This window comes from Gymnoscopelus microlampas, assembly GCF_963454915.1.
Source record: "Gymnoscopelus microlampas genome assembly, chromosome: 11".
Lineage (NCBI taxonomy): Eukaryota > Metazoa > Chordata > Actinopteri > Myctophiformes > Myctophidae > Gymnoscopelus > Gymnoscopelus microlampas.
The window spans coordinates 13,259,005-13,279,975 of record NC_139948.1 but is presented as its reverse complement, the minus strand read 5'-3'; the positions used below and the strand labels follow the sequence as shown (position 1 = coordinate 13,279,975).

General features: G+C 44.4%; 3 protein-coding genes across 3 annotated transcripts; 2 read left to right on the top strand and 1 right to left on the bottom strand.

Annotated features, from left to right (window-relative positions):
* Window positions 1-1,037: 1,037 nt before the first annotated feature.
* Window positions 1,038-20,008, bottom strand: anapc2 (anaphase promoting complex subunit 2). Its single transcript, XM_084072263.1, has 14 exons — window positions 19,705-20,008; window positions 18,841-19,096; window positions 17,545-17,893; window positions 17,022-17,154; window positions 15,469-15,697; window positions 14,651-14,770; window positions 14,268-14,385; window positions 13,379-13,557; window positions 12,732-12,873; window positions 12,529-12,604; window positions 11,642-11,845; window positions 10,337-10,469; window positions 2,896-3,137; window positions 1,038-2,236 (listed from the first exon to the last, which is right to left on the bottom strand). The coding sequence occupies exons 1-14, from the start codon at window positions 19,801-19,803 to the stop codon at window positions 2,027-2,029; spliced, it is 2,490 nt and encodes an 829-aa protein (XP_083928389.1). The 5' UTR covers window positions 19,804-20,008; the 3' UTR covers window positions 1,038-2,026.
* On the top strand, window positions 3,979-5,472 carry LOC311055963 (E3 ubiquitin-protein ligase RNF170-like). Its single transcript, XM_084072265.1, has one exon. The coding sequence runs from the start codon at window positions 4,458-4,460 to the stop codon at window positions 5,241-5,243; it is 786 nt and encodes a 261-aa protein (XP_083928391.1). The 5' UTR covers window positions 3,979-4,457; the 3' UTR covers window positions 5,244-5,472.
* Window positions 7,597-8,700, top strand: LOC311055962 (E3 ubiquitin-protein ligase RNF170-like; the record flags this gene model as incomplete). The annotated part of the gene is made up of 1 exon (XM_084072264.1): window positions 7,597-8,700. The coding sequence occupies exon 1, from the start codon at window positions 7,897-7,899 to the stop codon at window positions 8,698-8,700; it is 804 nt and encodes a 267-aa protein (XP_083928390.1). The 5' UTR covers window positions 7,597-7,896.
* Window positions 20,009-20,971: the final 963 nt, after the last annotated feature.

Sequence of the window (20,971 nt, the reverse complement as noted above, 5' to 3'; positions counted from 1 at the left end):
AGATTGTAGCTAGGTACAATAAGCTCATACAAATCAATTAAGCACTGCTTTATAAATTAATACTTGGTTGTATGGCTATTTTTTTTAGAAGAAATAAGCAATTCCTAGAAAATTGTTGAAAATAGGAATGCCACATTGAAAGTGGTCAACACTAAACCCATAGGCAATGCTAAAACAGAGCAATGTTGATTTGTCATGTAAATTTGAACTAACTGCATACCTTCAACCCCTACAGTACGTTTTAACAGCGGGCGACTCGGGCGATCGCCGGACGACATCGTCCAAAAGATAAACAAAATCCATCTTTTCATCGCCCCCCCCGCCCACTTCGCCCTATCGCCAGTAGTTGCCGGCTCTCATAGACATATAATGCACTTCCGGAAAAAACTATCCTGATCGTCCACTGTTAAAACCAAAACGCACCGCTACAGTAACAGAAGGGATGTTCATATACAATTCACCAGTGAACTAGAAAGAACTAAAGTCTATTGACTTTGCTTTATTGGCCATTAGATTGGGTAAATCAAAAATCATACTTGCAAACACCGTTTAATAAATGACTATAAATAAAGTCACTCCTACACAGAACTACGAGTTTCCACTGTCAAAACATCCATGCCCAAAGAGGACGCAAACTAACCGGTTCAGTGCTACCTACAGTATACACATTATTGTAAATATGTATATGTTATTGTCCCCTCCCTATTTTTTGGTCTCTTTTATAAATAAGAACCGAAAATGAATTGGGGAAAAAAACTGTCTGTGCAGCTGTCTATTCACAGTGTCTATTGAAATGACAACACACGCAGCCATAAAGGAAAGGAAACCATATAATAAAAGGTATGGTTTCCTTTAGCCTAAGGCTTAGATCAAGACTGTCTATTTCTTTTCTCAATTTCGACTTGTGTATCTATGACAGGCTTTGACTCTTCCCCAAATAGTATTTGGAGTTCTGTGTTTAAGGCCTGTACATCTCTATGAATTTGAACATTTATGACACCAACGATCTATAAAATAAAATAAAACAAACAGCTAGGTTCCATGTGTTAAAGTTTATTCTTTAAAGAACTCTACATTGGTACCTCATGTACTGTAGATGCAGAACCATCCCTTTGTTCCTGGTTGTTGGTTCAGGGAGATAGTTAAGGAACATGAACTCATACAAGCTTCAACTGTTTTAAACACAAGAACCCTAACATCCCTATTATGGGGCAAACATTCTGCAAAAACAGATTTACAAGCTCAATGCGTCACGCTGGGAGCTCGTAGAGATTTGGTGTGGAGGGGAAACGAGGGGGCCGTCAGGAGACTCCAGTCAAAGTATATACTAGGGTTTAACATAGTGTTTAAGGCATTAGAGAACTTTTGAGGCTTTCACTCAAAATTTAGTTGGGTTAAACTGGAACAAAAGCTCAACTCAACAAGTCCTGGTGAATCTTTAGTCAAAATGGTTAAATCTTTCAGCACTTGAAGCCTCCTTCCAACTCATTCATAGAATGGTAGATCCTGAATTGTTCAGAAAAGGTGGCCATTAAAAATAAAAATAAAAACCTTTAACCAGGGAATGGTTTTTCACCTCTGCCATCCATTTATATTCCACATCTTCACTCATGAGATCTTTCCTGTAAAACTGCAGTCATAGAACGTTTGGCCAGTAGAACTTTTTCTAAATACTTTATTTACTATGTGATACAACCAAGACAAAAGAGAACAAGGAGGGGGGCCTAGTATAGACCCCTGGGGGACTCCGGTCAACGAAGAATACCGGGTTTAAGTGGTTAAGGGGATTATGTCTAGCTCACGGGCCTCTGGACAGTCGGTGTGGAGGTGACAGATAGGGTCACAGCTCAACATGAACGAATCCATCGGCCTGAAGAACAGAACCGGTGAGAGCTGGCTGCCACACACACAACCTCTTGGCAGAACTGTATCCTCCATCTTCGGATTCTGTCGAGAGCAGTCCTCATTTTAGTCCACTTGAACCCCTTTCTCTTCCCCCGTCTCCCGTGGTGGTGATGGTGGTTCCTCAGTTGGCCTTGGGTAGCCTGTATACGCCTGAGGTCGTCATCAGTTGGTGCTCTCTGACCTTCCTCTGGAGAAAAGCCTCCAGCTCGTTGACATCCATCTCCGTCACCACGGGCCCCGTGGCCACGAACATCCTGAGCATGGAGTGGATTCGCTCCAGAGACATGCTCTCCAGGTTGGTCAGCATGGCTTGGATGTAAGCCCAGAACAACTGCACAGAAAACAGTGGTACAATGTGGTAGTTATCTAAATATCTTTGTCAGACCATTGAACCATGTTAACACTGGCGTCCTTATTTTAGGCAACATCTTTGTAAATAGATCTACAAGTTTTACTAGATCAGCTATTTTAGAATAGCTGAAGTATAGTAAATTAGGGCTTAAGTGGTTAACTGGTGTTATAAGGTTTTACAGTAATTGCAGTAGGAATAACCTGATTAACAGCATTATTTCCATTTGAAATCAATTTATTTAGATACTTCATCAAATCACTTACCGTGAATCAGGGCAAAGGTGTTTACACAACTACTTAGAGGGTGTGTGTATGTGTTTGTAAATGGTAAAATGGTTAATGGTGCATTTATATAGCGCTTTTATCCAAAGCGCTTTACATAGATTGTGCATTACATTCACACACCAACGGCGAAGGAAACCATGTAAGGCACCAACCTGCTCATCGGGAGCAATTAGGGGTTCAACGTCTTGCTCAAGGACACTTCGACACTAACTCTGGGGGAGCCCGGGATCGAACTGGGAACCTTGCGGTTTCCAGTTCACTCTACCCGGCCACTCTACCCCTGAGCCACTGCCGCCCCTGTTTGTGCATGTGCGTGCGTGCGTGCGTGCGTGCGTGCGTGTGTGCCGTCCCCACCTGCAGTTTCTCCTCTCTCTGCTCTGACTGCGTTGTGGTGTTGGAGTCTCCCTCCTCGTCGCTGTCGATCAGCATCACTCCCCTCTCCAGCCTCTCCTTGGACGAGCCGGTCTCCAGCACAGAGTAGCGACCGCCCGACTCCTCCTTCAAGACCCCCTGCTGCTGCCAATAGGCCAGCTTTCTGTGAACCATCTCCTTAGGGACCCCCAGCTTCCCGCTCAACTCCTCCAGGGTCCACGCACCTGACGCGAGCGCACCACACACACACACACACACACACACACACACACACACACACACACACACACACACACACACACACACACACACACACACACACACACACACACACACACACACACACACACACACACACACAGACCAAAGAGGGGAGAGGAAACTTAACTACATGAACCTTAGCGTACCTATTCTTGGTAAGTCATAATACTAGGTGAACATTCTTAGCCAATCTATAAGCAAAGCTCACGACACGCATTGGGAAACTGTAGATCAGCTATTTTCAGCAAAGAGATTTGGTGTACAGGCAAAAAAAGGAGGGGGCCGAGTAGAGACCCGTGGGGGACCCCGGTTAGAATGGGTTTGGATCAATGTGTGTGGCAGCAATGACTTCAGAGTATCCACTCAGAACACTATTATCAATGTTCAGGTGAGTTTGTTCTTCTGCTTTCGTGTATGGCCATCAGATGTCCAACTCAGTGTCATGCAGCCACGCCCTCATCTCTGGTCCCACTTCAAAGAGGCCATCCTCCGAAAGGTGGTCTATGCAGGGGGACAGGTGGTGATTATGTGGTCAGCAGTCTGGTCGGCAGTCTGCTCAAGCTCCCCGGGTGTGTGAGGCAAAGGAATGCAGTCCAGGGATTCAGTTTAGACTGCTGCATTGTTTGAGTTACAGTTGTGACCGAGCATGGAACGTGCTGTTGAAGGACTTACTCTGCAACAGAGATCGAACCCTGGAGTCATACACAGTTTGGTGTGAAGGATCCTTAAGGCGTTGTAGGCTTTCCAGTGGGACGGATCATGCACTACATGACTAGGACACCACCCTTTAGAGGCCTTGTTATACTGTACCTATTTCCATTACAAATCTGTCAAAGCATCCCACAGCATCCATTTTTGTTGATAGCAGGTTACAATGGTCACCCAATATGTGGGTCTGCTCAAGTAGAATATTTGGGTCTGTACAAAATGGAACCAAACGGTCCGTTTGGTTCCCTTGTACACACAGTTTGTACACAGAGTTACAGACCTGTACGGGTCCATTTGGTTCCTAACAATCAATAATGTAACTGGGGTACTCCCTGGAACCCCATGGAGGACCCATGGGGGTCCCCGGACCCCACTTTGAGAACCACTGGTCTAAAGCCATGTGGAACACGATATTTGGGCAAAATTGATGACGTCAGGCAGCTCGGCTTAAATGTGACTACACAGAGTGTGAGGAGCATTAGCATAGGGATAGATTAACACGCCCCTCACCTGTCTAGCAGACACAAAGACGTCTTGGTTTGCCAGGCCAGAGAAGAAGGCCATCAGTGTGTGCGATGGATCAGAGTCATTGTGGTGTATTGGACATGCTCAGCAACGAGGTGCTGGCTGCGGTGGTGCTCGTGCTCTTTGTTGCGCTCCTGGGAGGCTTACTGACCCTGCTGTACAGGAAACGCCGGCACAACATTCACCCCGAGAACCAGGAGCACGTCCGAGCCGTCCGACAACAGCTCCAGTCAGAGCGGGATGAGAACCCGCCTTCGGAGGCCAGGCAGCGTTATTACACAGACATGTCCTGTCCTGTGTGTCTACAGCAGGCTGTGCTGCCTGTGGAGACTAACTGCGGACACCTCTTCTGTGGCCCTTGTATCATAGCCTATTGGCGATATGGAACTTGGCTGGGGGCTATCAACTGCCCCATCTGCAGACAAACAGTGACGTTACTCTTCCCTCTCTTCCGTGAGTGCCACGCCTCCCCGCAGAGAGCCCAGGACGGGGAGGCGGGGCCGCAGCTCATCCTCAGAGACGTCAACGACTACAACCGCAGGTTCTCTGGACAGCCACGATCTTTGATGGACAGGCTCAGGGACGTTCCCACCCTGCTACGTCATGCTTTCAGAGAGATGTTTTCAGTGGGTGGCTTGACCTTGATATACAGGATCCGGATACTCCTGTGTCTAGTCGGTGCAGTCACCTACCTAGTTTTACCGGTTGACTTCCTGCCCGACGCTCTCTTCGATTACCTCCTGGGCTTTATCGATGACTTAATCGTCATCGTTATCCTGTTTATTCACATCTCCATCATGTATAGAGAGGTGATAACACAGAGACTCAATGGCTAAAGGGTGCAGCATACTCCAAACCAAATAAGAACCTTTTGCCGAACTGAACAAACTTGTTTTTTTAACGTCTGGTCCGGGGCAGACCAGGCGTCCAAATGGATCCTTCTGAGATCCATTTGGACCTCAGAGAGAGTACAATGGACCATTTTTTATCTTTGGGACCCAAATCTATGTTGTAAAATGCTCAGTGTTAATTTAACTCTGAGAGTGTACTCCATTTGGTTTTCATTTATTTTTGCTTCGGCATGGCGGAGAGTATGTTTTACCCTCCCTCCGTCCGTCCGTCTGTGAACACCTAATCTCCGGCACCATTGGCTTGACCATAGAGATACTGTGTACCGATTTGCATGACGCTTGGACAAAATCTGTAGGAGTACCGTCAACACCTGATGTGATGGAAGCTCACTTCAAAAGAAAAAGTAATTATTTTGAAGTGAGTGGTGCTATTTATGAGTTATTAATTTCATCATGCGTCTCGCTAGCCAATCACAGTACTGAGCAAATGGTCTGAATACCAATCAGCCAATCACAGTACAGCGAAAGACACATTTTCACAACGTAAAGAAAAACTATCGCCACGGATGGGTCCCAAACCCACTTATAGGAGCGGCTACACCGCTCAAAAATATAAGCACCGTAAGCATGATGTAAGCATGATGAAATTAATAACTCATAAATATCACCGCAATGTTGTCCAAAAATCACGCAAATCGGTACATATTATCTCTTTAGTCAAGGGATCAAGACGGATCTGTCCGATTTTTCACATTCCAGCCTGATTGGCGAATTCCGAACATTGCTGGCCCACACTAACCTACCTGACCTGGCAGAGACCTGTGCTCCGAGGAGCACATTTTCTAGTTTTATAATGTTTTGGGAAAATGAATAAAATTTAAACTAGAAAATGTGCTCCTCGGAGCACAGGTCTCCGCCAGTACTGTTCCTGATCAATCCTGTCTTACCTATTTATATTACATATTGTCACGTGTCACTTGACCAATGTTAGCTTGGCTGATGGAAGCTCACTTCAAACAATATAAATGATTTTTTGAAGTGACACACCTATTTATATGTTTCTATTTCGTCATGCGTCTCGCTAGCCAATCAAAGCACACCCTTTCAACATATTGCTGTCACGTGAAGCTTGACCAATGTTAGCTTGGCGGACACACGGAAGGACGGAGACGAAAACATACGCACAATCAATGTAAAGCGCTTCGGATAGAAGCGCTATATAAATGCACCATTTACCATTTACCATTTACCATACTCTCCACCTCTGGCGGAGACAAAAATGAAAAAAGTTATTGAAAATACACGGCCCCTCACGCATTAGAAGGACAGTATCAGTCACCAGAACCAAGGATGTGTTTTCAATTAATCTAACATGGTTAAAATGGAGTTTGAAGTTACAATGGGTTTATATAAAGGAAGGTGGAATGTCTAATAAAATGACTATCAAATATCTAATTACTGAGCCAAGCAACATAAAAACTGTCTGGAGTGCACACAAAAGCCAGAGGAGAGCAGTTTGAAAGTGAAATATCCCCGTTAAGGCTTGATTTATACTTGCATGTGGCTGTCACGCACCAAAAATAGCCAATCTACAACGTTTTTAGAGCTTGTAGATCAGTTATTTTTGGCTTAACTAATCAAATTTAGATGCTTTTGAGCTCAAATCAGGGCAAAGAAACTTTTATGAGGAACAAACTTATTAATCAACTGATTAGAAAACAAGTTTTAAAGGCCGGACCGCACCAATGCAACTCCTTGCAACTGCCATTGGGGATAATGTTTAGCCTGATTATCAGACTGAAGCTGCGTGGAGCTTCAGTCTGACATTGGCTCCAGTGTAGGCGATTACAAGGGGGAGGTGATTAGAATTTCCCTAAACCAATTACAAGTGATCCCCATCACCACCTCTGACTCTCATTGGACGGTACTTTTTGTACCAAATAAATCCTAGGCTCACATTACAACACCAGACCAAGAGGGGCAGTCCACTCAGAGAGTGGGCGGGGTCTATGGTCTGGAACCAGGCTAGATAATGTTTGCAAGTAGTTGCATTGGTGTGGACTGGCCTTAAGGTCAACAGTCTTGCCATGTGTTAAAAGGGGAAAAATTATAAAAACTTTGACAGTGCCTTGCTGAAGTTTGTTTCGGCAGTTTGACCAAGGCTTGACCAAGGCTTCATTATGCCAGCAGCAAACAAGGGATAGTTTTGAAGAGAGGTTGGCTGAGGAGGTTAGGATGCACAAGTACCTCTATAATCTCTCTCTGAGAGAGCAAAATAATGTATAGTACCCTCCCTGTGTAGGTATCTACATCTAAAGACTGATGCCACGTGGGAAGGTCATTTTTCCGGTCTGAAAAAACAAACAAACGCCACACGCCAGGTTAAAACCAAAAACCCTGGCCAGAGCCACTAGTCTAGAGCCACGTGGAACTCCATATTTGGCCACGACTGACGTCAGATTTGATGACGTGAGGTGTGAGGCAGCTCGGCTTAAACGTGACAACACAGGGTGTGAGGAGCATTAGCTAGGGAAAGATCAACTCGGCACTCCTCTGTCTGAGAGCGGACGCATTTCTAGCAGAGACACAAAGACGTCTTCGTTTGCAAGGCAAGAGAAGGCGGCCATCAGTGTGTGCGATGGAACAGAGTCATTGTAGTGGACTGGACTGCCTGATCCAGGATCAGGACACGCTCATTGAGGGAGTCAGCAACCAGGTGCTGGTTTTGGTGGTGCTCTTCTTTGCTGCGCTCCTGGGAGGCTTACTGACTGACAGGCGGCAGAACATTCACCCCGAGAACCAGGAGCACGTCCGAGCCGTCCGACAACAGCTCCAGTCAGAGCGGGATGAGAACCCGCCTTCGGAGGCCAGGCAGCGTTATTACGCGGACATGTCCTGCCCTGTGTGTCTACAGCAGGCTGTGCTGCCTGTGGAGACTAACTGCGGACACCTCTTCTGTGGCTCTTGTATCATAGCCTATTGGCGATATGGAACTTGGCTGGGGGCCATCAACTGCCCCATCTGCAGACAAACAGTGACGTTACTCTTCCCTCTCTTCCGTGAGAGCGACGCCTCCCCGCAGAGAGCCCAGGACGGGGAGGGGGGGCCGCAGCTCATCCTCAGAGACGTCAACGACTACAACCGCAGGTTCTCTGGACAGACACGATCTTTGATGGACAGGCTCAGGGACGTTCCCACCCTGCTACGTCATGCTTTCAGAGAGATGTTTTCAGTGGGTGGATTGTCCTTGATATTCAGGATCCGGATACTCCTGTATCTAGTCGGTGCAGTCACCTACCTAGTTTTACCGGTTGACTTCCTGCCCGATGATCTCTTCGATTACCTCCTGGGCTACATGGATGACTTCATTGTCATCCTTGGCCTGTTTATTCAGATCTCCATCATGTATAGAGATGTGATAACACAGAGACTCAATGGCTAAAGGGTGCAGCATACTCCAAACCAAATAAGACCTTTTGCCGAACTGAGCACTGTTTTTCAACGGCTGGTGGGAGAACACCAGGCGTCCAAATGGACCCTAATGGGCCTGAGAGAGTACAATGGAACCATTCTTGGGCAGTGCAACCGCCCCTATATGTGAGGTTTGGACCCCCACCCATTGCACCCCCCCAACCCTGCGCTGTGATTGGCCACCGTTGTACCCCCCTAACCCTGCACCGTGATTGGCCACCATTGTACACTGGTTGACTCTATTCAGGACTGTGATTGGCTAGTGAAACACATGACACATGTGCAGTCCTATAAATAGGACTGTGCACTTAAAAAAAACACATTTATGTTTTTTTTTGTGAATCACCCACTGTGATGACCACTGTGACCACACCGCCCACTTCACACTGGGTGTGATTTTTTATCTTTATCTAAAATTCTCATCGTTAAAGGTAGGGTAAGTGATATTTTTTGGTTAAAACAAAAAGTATTTTGTTAAAAGGTTAAAGCACTATATTCTGATAGTAATCATTGCTATAGAGTGTTTGTTCAGTCACAGGGGTCTACCCGTCTCTCCAGCTAGGAGTTACAGTCCTGTAACTCCTCAAGGACCCCTGGGGTTCCACGGACCCCAGTTTGAGAACCACTGAGGTAGCGCCATTGAGCTGGCTTGAGCGAGCTGCTGTGTTGCTAGGCAGACTACCAAGTGGGTGCGGTCTAACCTTTAGAACTTGAGCCGTATAAAAAAAAGACTATTTGATTTGCCGGTTTGGAGATATAAAATAATCCTTGTATTTCATATACCACTGGCTTACTAACACTAAAGTAACTTAGGGGTAAAGTAGGGAAACAGTTCATCTTTTACTCAAGAGGGGCAATGACCATCGCAAGTTGATGATGTCATTTGTCCATGTGTGGTCTAGCCCTATGGGATTTATGGAATGCATGTGCAAAAACATATTTAAAATATTGATTTGATGCTCATATTAACCGTAGGAAGTATTAAGTTGGGTTTTATTTTCACATGCATTCCATAGGGCTGGACCACATGGACAAATGACATCATCAACTTGCGACAGGCATTGCCCCTATTGAGTGAACTGATGAACTATTTATAAAATAAATAAAATATTTAAGGTGTTTTTCATTTTACATTTTAGTTATAGAGGACAATTATAATGTATTAAGGCATATTTGGCTTATTAGCCAGGGATCCTTTTAAATGTATGTTCAATATAAACCACAAGATTATGAACGCTCTAATTACCAAGAAGCTTAACAATTATAAAGACAATTTGTTTGGATGTTGGACATCAATTTGGATATTTGCGGACAGCATACATTACCAGAGTACTTGGTGTATGATGTCAGTTCTACAACATCAGTCATTTCCTTTTGGGTATATCTACAGTGCACTACTGTTATCAGAGTACTGGTGGCTCTGGAGCCATGTGGAAGACCATATTTGGGACAGACAAGATTCTGGACAACAGCTGATCTGCCTGACTTCACATTTGACACTGCACAACCGTACTATTGATCCAAACACCTTCTATCCTACAATTTATGTAGGATAAACCCACTATAAACCCAGATGTGAAGATCTTTGCACGTGAACAGATACTGACTTTTGTCCTGGAAGTGAAGGATGATGGCGGCATGGATGGTGGACACGGTGAGGTTGGGGAGCACTCTGTCCTCCAGCTCCACGTCCAGCGTGACTGTGCCCAGGAGGGGCTTCCAGCTCAGCGTCCTCATAGCCTGGAGACAGACACACAAACATACATACATAACACATGGAAAGCAGTGTTAATTTTGTCGACTAAGACTAGACTAAAGGTTGTTACACACCGGGGCGATTTTTTCGTGCGAATAATGCGGGTTTTTTTAAAACCTTATAAAGTCAATGGCTCCGTACATGGAGCGAAAAAGCGAAAAAGCGAAGCGAAAAAGCGTCTTTTAATTATTCGGAACGAGTCCGAATTTTGCGTATATTCGCTATTTTCGCCGGTGTCGCCCGGTGTGTAAGGACCTTTAGACTAAACAATTTTATATGACTAAAATAGGACTAAAACTAAATGCTGTGTTATTCAAAGGACTAAGACTAGGACTAAATCAGAATGTGCTGCAGTGTAATTGTTTTTGACTAAGACTAAGAAAAACTAAGATTTTGATATTTTGTCGACTAAGACTAGACATAAGGTCATTACACACCGGCGATTATGCGAATATAAGCAAAATTCGGACTCGTTCCGAATAAATAAACGACGCTTTTTCGCTCCGTGGAAGCTTGCATTGACTAAGGTTTAAAAAAAAACAACGTATTATTCACATGAAAAACTCGCCCCCGGTGTGTAAGGGCCTTGAGACTAAACAATTTCAGATGACTAAAATAGGACTAAAACTAAATGGTGTGTTATTCAAAAGACTAAGACTAAATCAGAATTTGCTGTCAAAATGAACACTGATGGAAAGACAGATAAACCTTTTTTCAGGGCACAGACACACATCTGATGCACACTGTGACTCAAGCCCTTTAGAGGGACCACTTCTCAAGTTTTCCTGTCGCCATTTAGGCCTGCCACAATTAATCGCCTGATCGGCTTTATTTGAGCCAAAATAAATTATTTTGCATAAACAACCATAAATGTCATATTTCCATCATCTATGCTCCTATAATGATGTCATCTTGTTTAAAGCTCCATTATCTAACTTTTCTTTAGTGAATTAAATGTTATTTTGACCAGTCTGTATTCTGTACACAACTGCTGTGGTGGTTGTATTAGTTTTTGTTGCTTTTCTATTTAGTTTCTCCCCTGAGTAAGCAGGCAGCATGCTCCCTTAGCTCAGTGGTAAACATTTCAGCACTTGAACGGGGGGCCCAGGTTCTCGGGTAGGACATTAAAGTTACAGAGTGCAGCTTTGTCCCAAACCTTGAGCTTCTCATAGCGGTGCGTATAGGCCTCCATGGCCTGGGAGACGGGCGGAGGCAGCTCCATCTTCTTCTCGTTCAGCTGGGGCCAGAACTCCGAGGACAGGATCATGGCCGACAGGGCCAGCGGCGGCTGTTCGTCCTCGCCGAGCCGCGCCTCCTCCTCGCGGATGTTGCTGTTGATCCTCCTGGAGTCTGCTACATCCTGGAGGAAGACGAGAGGACAATAATAAGGATTAACGTCTTACCTACGATATCGCCAATTCGCCATGCCTTTTGTCTTCTCGTAAACGATGTCTAAAACGACGGCTTCGCTCCGGGCCTTTAACTGCAATCAATTTACAGGCATAACTCGTACCTTGTCTTTAGCCTGACCTTATTTACAGCTGGTGTTAAAATAAAGAATACAAATAGCGCAGCACCGAGTGCCGCACTATGAGCTTGTAGATCTGCTATTTTTGAAAAACTGTGAGAATTTGTGCAAATCTTTGAATACTGGTATATACATTTTTAAAGCGAAGATTTTTAACTCAAATCTTTCATTCTGGGCGGTCCTGGAACAAAATATAGGCGCAAAATACATATAATTTTGGGGGTCCTCGACATGAAAAAGTTTGGGAACAATATACAATGTATAGCAATATACATTTTTTCCAAAAACAGTTAGGATTTAGAAGACATTTGTAGAATACATATCCATAGATTTGCACAAATTTTCACACATTTTCTAAGATAGCAGATCTACAAGTTCATAGCGCGACACTCGGTTCCGCACTATGAGCTTGTATATCTGCTATTTTTTGAATAGCCAAAGAAATCAAAAGATTACACAGATGCGTTCCCGGTCTTAATGTCTTAAACTGTTGAAACTAAAGACAGTTGGCTCACCTTCAGCATGACCTCACAGTAGTGCATGTGGGACTCCCCGAACCTCAGCTTCAGTAACTCCACATTACGGATCTCCCTAAAGCCACACAGCGAGAGGGGAAAAACACAACTCAATCCTCAGTCCTCTTCACAACGCAAACAAAACAGAAACCTTTGGGGGGGAACCGAAGCTTCCCGTTTCTGCTCAGCAGTACAGTCAGTACCTAGCGGTGTTGTAGTTGAGCTGGAGGAGCAGCCTGTCAGCCAGGACGGTCCTGTACTCGTCGATGAAGATCTCCTTACTGCCATAGATGCTGACCAGCAGGCTGATGATGTCAGAGGAGCGACGCTTAGAGCCCGTCTTATCTGAGACCAAAAGATAAGTAAATATGTTGTCGAAACCTTGCATAATATTTCATCTTTTCTTTCATACATCAATGCCCTATTTTACACTTCGTTGTATGACAGTGTGTTGTGGGCTATTTTTTAAATAGCTTTGCCTCTAATGACATGCCCAAAATAGGGAATAGTCTGCTTGAGGGTTTTATAGATATTTAACCAATGAAAAGTTGGAACACAGGTTTTTTTCCCCTCCGTTCCTGAAAAGCATTCCCGCGTAGTCAGATGATCAGAGATCGCCGCCTACCGAAACATTTGGGGGAATCTAAATTCAATGTGTGGGCTAGAACAGTAGGGAGAACATGGGACAAACCAATAGCTGAGTGGTTAGGGCGTGTAAACATAAATTAACATTAGAACATGAAAAAGCACCTTACATCTGTTCAAATCCAGACTCAAGATGCACCATGCGTTCATCTCGTACTACTGTATGTTACATGTAGGCTCTGTGATCTTCGTTCATCCTACTGACCAGTGATGGCGTCGGTGGGGTCCGGGACCCACTCCTCCGGGTCGCTGCCCTCGTCGTCGCTGTCCTGCATCTCCAAGGTGACGGGGTCGGCCCGGGACAGCTCATTGGCCAGGTCGTTGCAGCTCTCAGCGTCGCCCGTCAGGCCGGCGACGATCTGTCTGACCGTGTCGTCTCTCGTCCTACACACACACACACACACACACACACACACACACACACACACACACACACACACACACACACACACGTCAACGTTGCGGCACACATATCAAGTACTGCAATACCTCAGGTGAGCTAAAGTTAACCAGGTGGATGCTGGGGTGGAGTTGGGGCAAAAGCAATCAGCAGCTGCAAAGGTGGCAGCAGGTACGCAGCAGCTGCTAAAGGTGCTACACGTACGACAAATAGCAAAAATACGCCCAGTTGGACCTAGTTATGACAGTCATGAACTTATGACATGTCATGTCACCTGACTTGGAGAGGAGGCATTTAGAGATGTTTGCCTAAACATGGTCCCCAGCTGGCTGAATTTTAAGTATCAGACCCCCCCCCCCCCCCCCGACAAGGAAAAGCTCCCCCTTTAACGTGAAGAAACCTCAGACAGAACCAGACTCTAGGGTGGGCGGCCATCTGTCTTGACTGTGTCGGGAGAAAAGAGAGAGAGGGAGACGAAGGGAGAGATACAAGCAACAGCAACAAGAATAGTAATACAGTAGATGTAGTTATAGTAAGTTGCAAAAATCTCCCCTCCCCTATCTCTTTTTCTCTCCATCACTTCCCCTTTTAATATATATCTAATTGTGAAGTCTGTCACACTTAAAACTAAAACTTGGGCTCCACATAAAAAAACATTTTAGATCTAGTGTCACAGACACTACGGCTGAAATACCTGAGATACTTGCGGATGGGCAGGCAGGCCACCTGTAGAATGACCGTGGATGGATCCAGCTCTCTGAGGGCCTTGATGGCTGAGATGTACACGGTGAGAATGTCAGCCGTGTGGACTCCTGAAAGTCATTTGACACAACAAGACACAATATAAGAAGAAGAGCTCTCCCTTTGTCCCAGTAGAGAGTACCACTCATATCCTATCCATCCACAGTACACAGCAAAATCTTAAGTGTTAATTTAACTCTGAGTGTGTACACATGGGAACCAAATGGACCCTTCCATTTGTACACACTCAAGAGTTACAAATGGATACAGTAACACAAGACGATTTTACTGTGTATAGTCCTATAATGCCGCACATTGTCCCATGACAAAACTGACCAGGGTGCAAGAGACGACTCTCGAAAGCCGATTTCAGCGAGGTGAGGAGCTGCTGCCTCTGATTGGTTCTCTCCAGGCAGAACTTCAGGTCTTCAATGGCCGGCTTTGACTCTGGGAAATCTGACATGTGAATGTAGACAGTGAGCTCATGCTGATGCCCACAGCCATTTTAGAACGAGTACAACTGTAGAATAACATTAAGAAAATGTCCCTTCGATCCTACAGTAGATACTTAAAATATATATATTTTTTAATAGAAATTAGAGGCAGATTTTGTCTATTATGTCTGAATTCTAGGTATGATAAAATATTATATTTATTCTACGTATAGTTATTATAGTCATTACAAAATTTTAGCTGTTCCCTCCTTTTTTTAAAAACCAGCCCGTGGAAAATGTAGACGTTTTATGTTCGCCGAAACCTGAGGGGCATTTTTTAGATGTCTCACCTCTAATAGGCCTGTCACAATAATTACATAGTCGCCTAATCGCAATTATTTGAGTTAATCACAATCTGCATAATCGTCATAATCGTTTCAATGTTCCATGTCCTAACATTTCCCAAAAATAGCAGAAATAGCAGATCTACAAGCTTACGTTTATAGCCGTGTATGAAATGATTAGATATGTCAGTCATTTATTTGTATACTTAAGTTATTTGTAAATTCTGCCCTGTGCAGATTATGAAGCGTAAAAACCAAACATAAATTTAAATTGTATTCATATGTTCCAACGTTCAACGGCAGAAACACAATTAAACCGTTAATTTACCGTCAATTATTTGTGTGACAATTAATCGTCAACTTAAATGCCCCTAACCTCTGATGATGCCGAAGAGCTCGTCGATTCTCATGTTGACGTAGATCCTGCAGAAGAACTGGTGCATGTGACACCTCCAGTGCTGCAGCGCGGTGCTGGTAGGCCTGCCCGTCGTCGCCGCGGCGGTGGCGTCGCCGCCGGGAGACGTGAGCAGCGGCGTGTCTCCCCCGCCGCCGCTCACCTTGCTGCTGAACACTCTGCTCAGCCAGCCCAGCACCAGTTCCAACCACTTGACACACACACACACACACACACACACACACACACACACACACACACACACACACACACACACACACACACACACACACACACACACACACACACACACACACACACACACACACACACACACACACAGCGTTTATAGACAGAGATATAATGCTCCGGTACACCGTTTAACCCATTCAATCCGAGAACGCATCCGTGTCATTTTAAGATTTCTTCGGGCTATTCAAAAATTGCAGATATACAAGCTCATAGCGCGGCACCGAGTGCCACAAGCTCGAAACACAGCACAAAGCGTTTTGAGCTTGTAGATCTGCTACTTTTCATATTTTTAGCGGCGCTAGCCGCTCTATACCTTTAGGTATAGAGCGGATCCTGCTCTATACCTGACTTTGTCCGTGTTCACCGTCAACGCTCTGATTGGTCAGACCCGTCAACGCTCTGATTGGTCAGACCCGTCAACGCTCTGATTGGTCAGACCCGTCAGCACTCTGATTGGTCAGACCTGTCAACAAAGTGATTGGTCAAGCTTCACGTGACACATGGCTATAAACACATTATAAACACATATCGATGACAAAATGTATCAAAGGCGCCGCTACCTTCACACAGGGTGTGATTTTTTAATTTTAATCCTGTAAAGTAACAGTTCTGGACATATGAGGTTTCCACCCAACAGAGGCAATACTGATAACCGATGTTTTGACTGATATTTTTAACAATAAATAGTGCATAATCTTGAATTCAATTTGAAAAATATTTAACTTCTAAGCAAAAAAACAACAACCTATTTGATAGATAAAAGCCATATTTACAGTAAAAAAAAAAAAAAGACATATCTACAACTTCACAATCTCCACTTTGAGAACCACTTATTTAGATAATGCATACAGTACATAGAGATAAATACAGAATAGACTTAAAAGCCAAGACAAACATGCCCACAAGAGGGACTCCAGGTTGAAAGTCAAGCTGCATGATTGCCAATACCAATGTCGTAAAAAGTTAAAATGATGGCCAGACCGATATACTGTATATTATACAGTACGTGGGTCGGGCTCAACAGCAGTTTGATGATGTGGATTGAACTGAACCAGTGGTCCTCAACCTCTTCTGGATCAGGGATCAATGGAACTAATTTAATTTAAAACAATTTAAATAACTATACAACAAAATATTTATATTAATGTTGTTATATTGTCATTAAAATCTTAGTGTTTAGCCAATTATTTGGCAGCCCACTTGCGATATCCTCACGGTGCCGCCAGTGGGCCCCGGGCCCACAGGTTGAGAACCGCCGAACTGAAGCAATGAGAGAGCGTTACCTCCTGGAAGTCGAGCAGAAAGGAGCGCTCATATTCTCCTCTGCAGTGCTGCTCCATGCGTTGCTCTATCAGCTTGTGGAGGATGGCTGTCACTGCCTCAGAGCTCACCCTCTCTAACAGCTGCAGTCTGGACCTGCAAGCACACCCAGCAGCATACACAGTTACATCCTCAATCCTCAACCCATTAAGAGCTGAGGCCCATTCTAAAAACAGTTTTTTGAAAAAAATATAATAAAAAGAAAAAATAATAATCTCAAAATATTTTGTTCCAGGGACCCCCCCTTCCCCCCCCCCAGAAGCAAAGATCTGAGTTACAAATGTTCGCTTTAAAAAAATGTATATACAAAGGTTTTTCAAAAAGATCTACAAGCTCATAGCGCGGCACTCGCTACCACACTATGAGCTTGATTATCTGCCATTTTTGAATGGCCAAAGAAATCTAAAATGACACAGATGCGTTCCTGTAACCCCATGCCCAAAATCGGGTCGCCGGGTCGAAAACAACAAATCTGAACAGGCTCACAGTATGCGGCTGAGCTCCTGCAGTTGACCCAGGGCGTCCTGACACCAGCACTGCTGCGTCGGGACGCCACAGCCGGCGCACGCCGCCGCCGGCGCCGCCGCTCCCCCGTCCGTTCCCTCCGCCCCGTCCTCTGCTTCGGCGGCGGCGGCGCCCCCCCCCTCCTGGCTCATGTGCACGGAGAAGGTCCTGCTGTAGAACTCCAGCACGCGCTCCTGGAGCACGGTGGAGCTGGAGAAGAGGAGGAGGGCCCTGATGACGGTGAAGGCCCGCTCCCTGAGGCCCCTGATGCCGGGGCCACACAGGCCGCCTCGGCCCTCGTCCTGCCAGGCGCCCAGCCTCTCTAGACCTCCTGGGAGAAAGAGCGAGGGAGGATTACTTATTTTATGGATTTTAGCATTGTATATTTATTATGTATATCATACATATTATATTACATTTTAGCCATTCAGAACAATGGTTCTTCTCACACATTTTCATGTCTAGGGCCCCCAATTGATAAGATTTTTGTTGTTCGATTAGATTAAGTATTATCCTATGACTACTGCAGGTGGGGATAGTGAAACCAACCTATGATCTGAATAGTCATTCTAAATAATACATTCTCTCATTGGGATAATGTCTACTTCTAAATAATGTGAAATTAAACTGTTCCTCATGTTGCTGGAGACCCTGTGGAACCCCCTGAAGGACCCCTGGGGGGGGGTGTTATTGGACTCCACTTGTGAGAACCACTGATTTAGAAAATGCATAGAGATAAATAGACAATAGACTTAAAAGTCAAGACAAACAGTATCACAGCAGCAGTGCTTTGTCCGACTATTCACATGTAACAAATAGTCACCGTCCGGCAGAAGCCCACATGCGGCGCCCACCTTCACTTAATGCAGGTTATTATCGGAATACTAATATATTATTGATTTCAGCTGTTACAATTGCAAACATGACCCGCTTTAATTACTACTACTGTATTAGTAGCAGCTTAATGACTAGTATTACATTTCTATTGTCTTTTTTATGTCCAATGTATTTGTATTTAAGTTCATAAAGTTAACATAAGTATAACTTAATGCATTTTAAAGTAAATAAAAATGAAACTTTTCAGGATTCCAATTCACGCTGCGACGCGTTTTGAGCTTGTAGATCTGCTATTTTTGCTATTTTTGTGTGACATAGAATGGCCCGACAGACTGTCACAGTATATGCAATGTGGCCCTCTGGAGTGAGTGTGGAAATATAGTGGCCCTCTCCATCATCAAAGTTGCCCACCCCTGTGACCTATAGAATGGAGTTACTTGCCTAGGAATGGTTCCAGTCTGTCCAGCAGGGTTTGAAAGGCAGTGAGCAGAACCCGGGCCCGGTCTCTCTCGTTCAGTTCGTTCTCTGGCTGCTTGAGTCCGGCCCAGAACTCCGGGGCCACGGCGCTGGTCAGCCTCGTCTGCAAAGTCTCCAGGAGCCAGGCCCCGAGAAACTGGCCCAGGCCCCTGGAACTCAGCAGGACCAGAGACTCTGTGAGAGACTCGTCGTCCGACACAGATGACTCAGCGGGGGACACCTAAAACAACCATGAAAAGGAGAAATCGTTGACTGTATACAGTTATTTAAGGGTTCAAATGGAACCATTTGTAGTGCAGTCTCTCGAATTACAAATGTTCCATTTAAATTTGAGCCCTGAGGGAGACCGCTTCAGGTCGAAACATGTTGGCGTTGTATTGAATAAACAAAAGGCTGTTCCCTCTTGTAAACTTTTTAATCTGATGTTTTATACCCTCTGATCCAGGAGTAGGGGCACATTTTACTATTTTAACTTTTTTGACTATTACATGTCAGGTGAGCACCTGGTTGCCTCGTTCCCAAGGGGAAATTCAATTTTCAGCTTCATCCAGCTGATTGCTAACCAAGTGGTCAGACTTGAGGTCCTCAGAACAGGGGGGGGATGCAGTTTGGGGGTTATACTGTAACCCCTAAACACTTATAAGTGTCTTGCCTTCTGCTTCCCAGGTGGGCTCTCAACCCATTCAGCTATGATCACAGGATCCATTTGATTCCATTTGTACAGTCTCAGAGTTACAAATGCTCCATTTGTTCAGTCTCAGAGTAAAAAAAGACAAATCAACAGAATGATCAGGGTTGATCATTCACCTAATGATTGACCCTACTCACCAGAGCAGCAACAACAGTCTCCCAGGCTTTAGGTACATCTTGGGGGGTCGAAAATGACATTTCTGTGGCATCCTCTGAATCCATCATACTGTCTTCCATTGCACTTTCTTCTCCTTCTGTAAAGCACACTGTTGTGGTGAAACGCGTCTAGCTATGGACACATTGCGGTTAATATGAACACAGAAAGCCTTCTAAGAGCTCTACGTTAAGGTCATTACTACCGATGTTGAAATAATACATGTATTTGTTCTCATATCCATGAACACTGTACACTGTGTCTGCTGCCAACGACTTGCTGCACTACTGCTTTACGTTGTCGCCAGCGTTGCCAGATATTGCGAGAGAAATAGGCAACCAGGTCTAGGAAAAGAAGCCCAATAGAAGAGTTGAGACAGTAAAGATAGAACGAGAGAAAGAAGGACTAGGCCACATAACATGAGCACGTTTAAACCTAATATGCATCGGCTATCAACCGATCTATTTGAAAATAGCCAATCTATTTGAAAATCGCAGATCTACAAGCTCACAATACGTTGCACTGCGATACCTTGTGAGCTTGTAGATCTGTGATTTTCAAAAAAATCTTGAAATAAAATGAGGAATATTTGGAATGTTTTTGTAAACATTCTAACAAACACAAATGCTCCCTGGCACAAAACATTTATGAAAATATTGAGAACTACTGGTTTGAATAATAATAAAAATAATTGGAAGCAAGCACTTTAAAGCACTTTGCTTTATTTTTTGTTTTGTTTTTCACCCTGTAAAGCACTTTAAGCTGCATCTATGTCATGAAAGGTGCTATATAAATAAAGGTTATTATTATTATTAAATAAGCAAGTACACTTTAGAAACCAGCCCATATATTTTCAAGCAACTTCACAGAAAAACAAGCCCAAAGTCGCTTATAATAAGCGGACGTGGCAACCCTGGTTGTCGCGCTCTCCCTTCACTTCTTCTACCCTTTCTGTGTTGACAACCAAAATGTTACATTACCACCACCTGCTGGATTCTTTAGAAATGGTCGTATTTTTGGAAAGAATAGGATAGAAATATTTTATTATCACATTCTTCAATTTGGCTCTTGAGATTTGGCTCTTTCTTTACCCAATATACAAGAATCCTTAGATGTTTATCCAACTAAACTTGCAAAAATAAAAGAATGAAAAATATACAAATAAAATAGCCTAATAAAGCAATTTCAAGGCGGTAAAAATTACAAATGGAAAATAATGTACAAAAGTAGTCTTCTTGTGGAAGGGAAGAC

Coding starts and splice junctions, on each gene's coding strand:
- anapc2 (XM_084072263.1), bottom strand. CDS start 19,803: ATGGAAGACAGTATGATGGATTCAGAGGATGCCACAGAAATGTCATTT. Junction 19,097..19,704: donor AGACTGTTGTTGCTGCTCTG/GTGAGTAGGGTC, acceptor TGGTTGTTTTAG/GTGTCCCCCGCTGAGTCATC. Junction 14,386..14,650: donor GAGTCGTCTCTTGCACCCTG/GTCAGTTTTGTC, acceptor AATGACTTTCAG/GAGTCCACACGGCTGACATT.
- LOC311055963 (XM_084072265.1), top strand. CDS start 4,458: ATGGATCAGAGTCATTGTGGTGTATTGGACATGCTCAGCAACGAGGTG.